This window comes from Saprolegnia parasitica, assembly GCF_000151545.1.
Source record: "Saprolegnia parasitica CBS 223.65 unplaced genomic scaffold supercont2.244, whole genome shotgun sequence".
In the NCBI taxonomy this organism is placed as follows: Eukaryota; Oomycota; class Saprolegniomycetes; order Saprolegniales; family Saprolegniaceae; genus Saprolegnia; species Saprolegnia parasitica.
Genome location: NW_012156638.1, coordinates 10,963 through 18,445, shown reverse-complemented (window position 1 = coordinate 18,445; position 7,483 = coordinate 10,963). Strand labels below are relative to the sequence as shown.

At 58.0% G+C, this 7,483-nt stretch overlaps 3 protein-coding genes across 3 annotated transcripts; all 3 read right to left on the bottom strand.

Annotated features, from left to right (window-relative positions):
• Positions 1-55: 55 nt before the first annotated feature.
• Positions 56-313, bottom strand: SPRG_15348 (hypothetical protein; the record flags this gene model as incomplete). The annotated part of the gene is made up of 1 exon (XM_012355439.1): positions 56-313. A coding segment is annotated over one exon (258 nt), but the record flags the coding sequence as incomplete, so codon positions are not given.
• Positions 314-1,757: 1,444 nt separating this feature from the next.
• Positions 1,758-2,792, bottom strand: SPRG_15347 (hypothetical protein). Its single transcript, XM_012355438.1, has 7 exons — positions 2,568-2,792; positions 2,451-2,517; positions 2,330-2,398; positions 2,218-2,272; positions 2,109-2,169; positions 1,980-2,062; positions 1,758-1,932 (listed from the first exon to the last, which is right to left on the bottom strand). The coding sequence occupies exons 1-7, from the start codon at positions 2,782-2,784 to the stop codon at positions 1,786-1,788; spliced, it is 699 nt and encodes a 232-aa protein (XP_012210828.1). The 5' UTR covers positions 2,785-2,792; the 3' UTR covers positions 1,758-1,785.
• Positions 2,793-2,857: 65 nt separating this feature from the next.
• Positions 2,858-6,028, bottom strand: SPRG_15346 (AGC/PKG protein kinase; the record flags this gene model as incomplete). The annotated part of the gene is made up of 13 exons (XM_012355437.1): positions 2,858-3,318; positions 3,371-3,549; positions 3,626-3,825; positions 3,878-4,084; positions 4,132-4,312; positions 4,366-4,775; positions 4,821-5,081; positions 5,132-5,205; positions 5,251-5,349; positions 5,395-5,476; positions 5,524-5,658; positions 5,707-5,847; positions 5,891-6,028. The coding sequence occupies 13 exons, from the start codon at positions 6,026-6,028 to the stop codon at positions 2,897-2,899; spliced, it is 2,529 nt and encodes an 842-aa protein (XP_012210827.1). The 3' UTR covers positions 2,858-2,896.
• Positions 6,029-7,483: the final 1,455 nt, after the last annotated feature.

The window sequence follows — 7,483 nt, the reverse complement described above, 5'->3', positions numbered from 1 at the left end:
GTTCGCGCCGACGGTCCACTTCTTGGCCCGTGCTGTTGCGCGCACCAAGCGTCAGAAGCGACTTGGGTATCCGGAAGCGCAGAATCGCCGGCCGGTGGATCGTCTTGAGCATCTCGACCGTCGCGTCGTACCCGCGCCGCGCGGTATCCATGCCGTTGATGCTCACGAGCATGTGGCCGACGGCGACGCCGGCCTTGGCCGCCGCCGAGTCTTCGCGCGTGATGCGGCCGACGACCGGCGGCATGTCCTCGCCGAGGTCCGGACGCAGCGTCAGCCCCAAGGAGCCCTCGCCCCATGAGACCTGGTACTCCATGAGCTCTACGACGACTTGGGGAGATTGGCTGGCGTCAATATACTGTCGCCCACGGACTTCAAGATATCAAATGCTACAGGCACCCTCCGGATAACACCACGTGCCCGTTGAAACCGGTTCGGTCCCGTAGCCGGTTCAACGCTCCCGTACCGTCCATGTCCGCGGGGTCCGGCGCTTGTGGCCGCGGGGGCGCCATGGGCAGTATTCTACCAGGCGTGCGCTCAGCAGTCCTGGCGAGTATGGCGTGTAAGACAGGTAGCACGAACTCCAAATGCGGCAAAAGTAGTGATATTTACCGTATTTTACCGCAATTTTCCATCGCCGCCAAGTCGTGCACGAAGCAGTGCACAGGCCATTCCCAAGCAGCAGCACACGAAGCCGCTCTCCCCACTCCCATGAGGTACGCACCATTGTCGAGCATGTGGCAGGGTATGGGCGCTGCTCGCTGCTCGCGGCCCGGTCTCTTTGGAGAGGACCGGTTGACCGGCGGAACGTCAGTCCCATGAAACCTCTGAAACATGATATAATCCGGTTACACCACCGCCGCAAGAGACTCGAATTGAGTATGCGAGCGTTGGCCAATCAGCGCGCGGCTGTGCATTTTTATTGCGGAGCGGGAAACAGGACATTGAAACGTGTTTCTAACTACCTTGGTTTTGTATGCAGCGTCCGAGAAACACGCCGCGTGATTAATATTACGGCGCCATCCGGATAAACAGGGCGTGTGTAATCCGGACGCGTCTGGTCGACGGCAACAATGTTTTCCACACCCACCTCGAGTCGATCCGATGCGCGCATCCAGGTGCGTTGCACGGTACCGGTACCATCAATGGCCTAGCCCTAGATTGCTACCATATACTAGTAATATGAATACGAACGACCAATATATATTCATAGAGACGCGATCGCAGCAATATACAAAGAATATGCAAGCGATGTTGCCGGGGGTGGTGTTGCGAGCGGTGGGACCGGACACTGGAACCAGCTCCGCAACGAGCGTCGATCGCGCGGGTGTAATACCGTGTACCACACCGGGATTCCTCATACACTGTAATATATACAGTGTTGGCACGACGCGCTTTTGTGCTTTTGTGGTTTTGTGCATTTTCTGCCAGCTCAATCAGCCTTCGCGCCGTGCCCACGCATCTTCCAGAATATTTTTCCTGTACGTCCGTCGACACAGCCAACGGGTTGGATTCAATGACGCTCGACGTTGCTTGCGCTTGCAATCGACAGTGCTGTATCCGCCCGATATGAGTGGTAGAGGATCGTACTTGGCACCGACCTCTCGTGCTCGGTCTATGTCTAGACGCCGCTGATCAATGGTACAATGTACTTGAGTCCCCCAGCAACATAGTAGGACGTCCTCTGAACTCGAGTTCGTCGAGCGCCTTGTTGCTTGTGCCACTTCAAGTCCGCTGTTGGCATCGTTGCACGCCATCATTGCCATTTTTAACATATATATTTTAAGTTTAAAAGAGTTCTTGGACCTCGGCGTGGAGATACTCTTGCGGCTCGGGCGTCCGTAGCGACAGCGTTCGCGACATCGCCCCCGTCGCGAACGACATGACTTCGACAATGACCGTGTCGATCTCTACAAGCGGCGCCAGCGTATGATCCTGCGTTTAGAAAAGTGGTCAATTCGCGATCTGGTGCGTTCCATTACCGAATGAGTCAGGAGCTGCTCGATGTCGTCGTGCCGGTAGATCGCATAGAGGTTGGCAGCGCTGATGCGGCACTTGAAGCTGCCTACGCTTCCACGTCGCAATCTCCAGCACACGATATGAATCACTACCCGTCTTGTCGCGGCCAAGGCTGATATCGAGCGGCGGCGTGCCGCCTGGACGCGGCTTGATCTACGTCAACACGTGGGCCATCTACATACACATCGATCGACGACATACCAAGAGGCCGGTGGTGCCAAAGAGCTCTTGTAGCGCAAAGTACGAGTCGGTGCCGCTACCACATACCGCCCGTGCGTGAGCGTACTCGGATCACGTTTGAATAGTGCGACACCTGTGGGTGCGGCTGCAGCGCCGCATGATGCGGTCGGACGCCTCGAGGCACTGGTCCTTGGGCACAAACCTAGCAGGCAAAAGCGACAAGGTGTGCTCAGAGACTCGTGCAGTCGTAGTACTTTTGAACAATGCGCTTGACTGCGGCGACAAAGGCCTCTGTCCGGTGATCGCCCACAAACCGAACGCCTACGGCAAGGACTCCTCGTTTGCAGCCAAACAGGACTGCGAGATCGAACCGTTGAGCATAATGTCTTCGCGGACCGCGTCCCGGAAAGCCTGCACCGTGTCGACGTCGCACTGTGGCGACAGCGGCAGCCGACTCCGCAGAAGGTGCGACCCGAGCACATCGATAAAGTCCGCCTTGCGGCACGACGCAACGCGCTTCCGAACCGCTTGCACAAGCCGCGGATCCAAGATCGCGTCGTAGTCGTCGAGCGTGCTCTTGTTGTTCATCGCGAAACGTTCGATGGAAGAAACTTTTGACTTCCCCCCGCCCCCCAAACATATTTTTCGGCAAAATTGCATGGCCGTCTCTTGTGAGACAAATAGTTTGTAGATGTTGCGATTAAAACCCCTCAAATATGCTATCCTGCGTCCCGTCGTAGTCGGCGTCGTTGACGCGCAAGCCTTGGTCGCCGTCAAAGAGCGACGTGTCGTAGCGACTACTGAGTTGCGGCACGTATGGTGTCTCGAGCGTTTGACTTCGCAGTGCATCCCAGTCGAGGGATGCAAACCACGGGTGGCTCATAATGTCATGCGCCCCCGAGACACCCATGCCGAGGCGCTTGGTCGGGTCGCCGTGCAGCAGCTTCTCAACCAGGTCGCACACGGCCGGGCTTTCCGAGAGGAGGTCGGGGGGAAACTGCACCGCATTGGCCCCCGTGCGCACGAACGCAATGTTCTTGAAGAGACTCGCAATGTCGCCGTCCGGCGTCTCGAACGGTGTATACCCCAGTAGCATTTCGTAAATGAGCACACCAAAGGCCCCTATATACGACCGTATTATGCGAGTCGAGTTGTTGAGACAAGACGCTCGTACAATAGTCGACCGCAATGTCGTGGCCCGTATTGAGGACAAACTCGGGCGCGAGGTACTCTTGTGTGCCGCAGAGGGTGTAGCTGCGCGCGTTCACCTCGGTCGTGCCGTCGTCGTTGGTGACCGTGAACGGAATTTTCTTGGCAAAGCCCATGTCGACTATCTTGAGGTACCCCGTGGCACTATCCGAAGCATCCACATTCAAAACGATTTCTACCACACCCAAAAACCAAAAACCAAAACCAAAATGCAAGCTACCTCACGAGGAGATTCTCGGGCTTGAGATCGCGGTAGGCAATGTCGCGCTTGTGCAGATGCTCGAGGCCCATGTAGACGCACGCTGCGTAAAACATCATGTCTTCTTCGTCGAGGTCCCGGCCACAAATGTCCGTGTGGAGGACACTGAAGAGTTCGCCGCCCTGGACCAGTTCGAGAAGCATGTACAAAAAGTTAGCGTCCTAGTCATCATTGAACGTCAAAATGACCGCTTGAGAGATCGTGGGCAAGGACCTGGTACGTGGCGTAGAGCTGCACGACAAACGGATTGGGCGGCAGCTCCTTGAGGATCATGCGCTCGCGCATAATGTGTTCTTGCTGCTGACACTCGATCACATGCGCTTTCGAGACGCACTTGAGCGCGAGGAGATACTCTTCGGCTTCGTGAAAGGCTTGTACCATCGTGACGCGGCCAAACGAGCCTTCGCCCAGAACCCCAATCTACATGTCGTATAACGTAGGCACGGGCATACAATCCAAGCACATACGTGCACGAGGTCTTCGAGGTCGAGGTAGCTCAGTGGATGGCGATAAAAGAGGCCGCTCAAGTTGGCAATGTCGGCGATCGACTGTCGCCGCGTGACGATACCAAGCGAAATGTTGGCTTGGGAGAGCCGGAGGCACGTGACTTGGCCGACGCACGTCGCAGTCGACTTGTAGTCGCCGCCACTACCATTTCCAATTCACTTTCAGTCGAAACAAATGAGTGAAAAGAGGAATACGTGATGGCTTCGCCGCCAAACGAATCTTTGACGTTGAGCTCGAGCGGGATGTTTTCGTCCTCAAAATCCTGAATATTGACTTGGCCGTCGCGGATGATGTAAAAGTACTCGGCCGGCATTTCGGGTTGAAAGATGATGTCCCCATCGTCGTACTCGACGATCTCAATCATGCTCGTGATGCTGTCGAGCTCGATGTCGCTGAATTCCGCAAAGTGGTCGTACGTTCGCAGCGCGCGCTTGATACCGTTGGACTCGAGGATCGCCGTGAGCGGTCCGATCATCGCGATGAAGTCGGCGCGCATGAGCCGGACGCATTTCACGAGCCCGATCGCACGCACGGTGCAGTTGCGCGGCTGGTCGTTGAGGAGGGCCGTCTCGCCAAAGTAGTCGCCTTGGTGCAAGCGCGCAATCTACCGCGCAACGATCGTTTCCACCGCTCACTTTGTGTCGATCACCTCGGACTTGGACGACGACATTAAAATCAAATTGCGCTTGGAGCCGGCGACCGTGCATCCGACGGTGCCCGACGCGACAATGTAAAAGGCGTCGCCCCGCGACCCTTGCTGCACAATGACCTCGCCGTCCTCGAACGTCACGACCTCGAGACACCGGTTCACGGACGTAACTTGGCGCGACGTGAGACCGGAGAAGAGCGGCACCTTTTGCAGCCACTCGGAGCGCTTCCCGAGCGACTCCATCGACGACTGGGCTTGGATCTAGCACACACACTTATATATATGTATATTGAAAAAGAGCCGATTGATACCGCGCGAAACTCGTTGCGGCCGAGTGTCCAGAGCTTGCAGTCCGTGGTTGCAATCACAGTTGCTGCGCGCGGTGCTACAGAACTCGATATCCTCGACTGCGATAAATGAATATCGATACCGTCGTAAATGAGCGCGAGCTCGCCAAAGTGGCCACCCGCTGTGACGTCGCCGACGTGGACGTCGTTGACGAGGCATTCGCAACTGCCCTCTTCGATGACTAGATGACACTATCTTGCTCTCTCGTCGTCGTTCTCGAGCTCACCGTAGAACTTGTCACCGTGGTCGTGTTGCCGGATGATGACGTCCCCGGCTTTGACGCTGACGCTGGTCATGACCGAGACCACCTAGCGCGCGATCGAGATGCCGGTATCGTATGCGACGTCACCGTTACCATGTCCATCTCGCCCTCCGTCGTCGCCTCGAAAAGCAGCGCCTGAATGTTCTCCTTCAAGAGTTTGCACGTCTCGGGGCTCTTCTTGGACGGACGCGGCTCGTCATTCTTCTCGCCGCGCACCGACTTGGAGTCCTACCATGATGACGCATCGGGCACCGTCGTGACGTCACGACTCGGTACGTGGCCCGGCTCGAAGATGTTGACGCGCTTCTTTCGCTGGCCGAGGCTGCTCCGCTCCGAGCCGTGCGAGACACGACGTGTCCAGACGCCGCGCTTGGCTGTTGGATCACCCCGCACGGCGTGTATTGAGCTGGCATACATCTGCCGCCACCAAGATGAGGCGCATCCTCGAACGCGACCGTACCTTTTTCATGTGCTCAAAGACCGCTTCGTCGCTCACGTGTTGCTGCACGAGACTCGCGTACTCGTACTGGAGGAACCGGAACGACTGGAGCGCGACGTCGGGCTCGTCGTCTGGCGCCACCGACGCGCCCGCGCCCATGCCTTTCTTGCCGTTAAAATGGATTGTCAAAACGACCAACTTTTTTTATAGACGGCAGTTAAGCACTCGACCGGTTTCCTGGTAGAAAGGGTGTCGCGCCGCGGATACTCTGACGTGGCGCACTCGAGACAGCGTTCGAGTGCTTGGCCATGCGCGTGCCAAACTGAATCGCTTGCTTGGGCAGCCCCGAGCAATGGCGAAGCCCCAACGCGCGCGCCAGAACACGCAGTAGTAGCTTGTCACCGACCCCCCGGGGCTGGGAAAAATCCACGACGTCCTCCAGCGGCGTCGCCGCCAAGAAGCGTACAACGTGCTCATCAAGGTACGGGAATCGGGCCTCGCGGCCGTGGTCCGAGATCATGCGGTCGTCGCGGCCGAGGTTACGCAACCAGAGGCGGTCCATGTCCAGGCGAAGCTCGGCGCGGAGGCCGTCGTAGCCATCGCGCTCAAAGGCTGCCTTATGCCGGCCGTATCCTACGCTCCTCATTGTTTGATTTTGCATTCGCTTCTTGGGACGTGAAGGCGATCGTACCAGCCAGTTGTTCGTCGGCGCCAATACCGACCAAGAGGACTTTGACCTTGGATGCGTAGGGGGCGCGGGGGGCCAAGGGGGGGGGACATGTCGGGGGGTGTCACCGGCGTGTGGTTGGCACATTGAGAGAGCCCTTGCGTGTGGGCGTGTAATGTATCGACGCTGCGGACGCCCATTGCGACAAGCGCCGCTTCAGCCGACGCGCGCTCTTGTGAATGCCGGGTCGGTGCGAGCTTGGCGGCAAGCTTGTGCAGTTTTTGACAGCACAGTTTGCAGACGTGATAGTCGCACGTCGGGTTGTGCTGGCGCTTGCACTTGGTCGCTGCGCAACGCGCATCTGTCGGCGCTGCAAACCAAACGCCGTCGTTGGCGGTAGCCGCAGGGACGTCGACGTCGGGGCGCTCGACCGCGAGGCTGCCGACACCGCGGGCCAGGAACCAAAACGCGGTCCCAATGTTGAAGTCCATGTGCGTATCACACGGCTAAGACCCTCGCGTCAATCCAAATGAACGAGGCAACTTCGATATACCTGCATACGGGCGAGCACGGCTGGCTGCGCGGCCGTGACGCTCTCACCGTCAATGTCCATCTCGACCAATCGAAAGTCGCGCGTTGGAAACAAGTGCCGCAGCTCGTTCCAGGAGGCCACCGCCGCTTTCCGGTCGGGTGACGCGTGCGCCACGTCAAAGCACACGTTGTAGAGCTCAAGGGGCTCGTGAGGCGGCAACGCATGATGAACCAGCGCCGCGAGCACGACCGAGTCGAGGCCACCAGAGAAGAGAATGCCGACGCGGGATGCGTCAGGACGGAGCAATGGAATCGTTTCAAGCCGCGTCGCCACGGCGCGATAGAGCACGCCCAGCAGCCCTTTTGCAGCGCGCCGCATCGAGGGCGACATCACATTGTCGTATTCGAGTCTGTCG

Bases quoted from the DNA above. Each gene is read 5' to 3' on its own strand.
- SPRG_15347 (XM_012355438.1), bottom strand. From the start codon at position 2,784: ATGAACAACAAGAGCACGCTCGACGACTACGACGCGATCTTGGATCCG. The intron at 2,518-2,567 runs GTTCGATCTCGC...TCCTTGCCGTAG, and splicing joins CGAAGACATTATGCTCAACG to GCGTTCGGTTTGTGGGCGAT. The intron at 2,273-2,329 runs GTGTCGCACTAT...GGTATGTGGTAG, and splicing joins CGCTGCAGCCGCACCCACAG to CGGCACCGACTCGTACTTTG.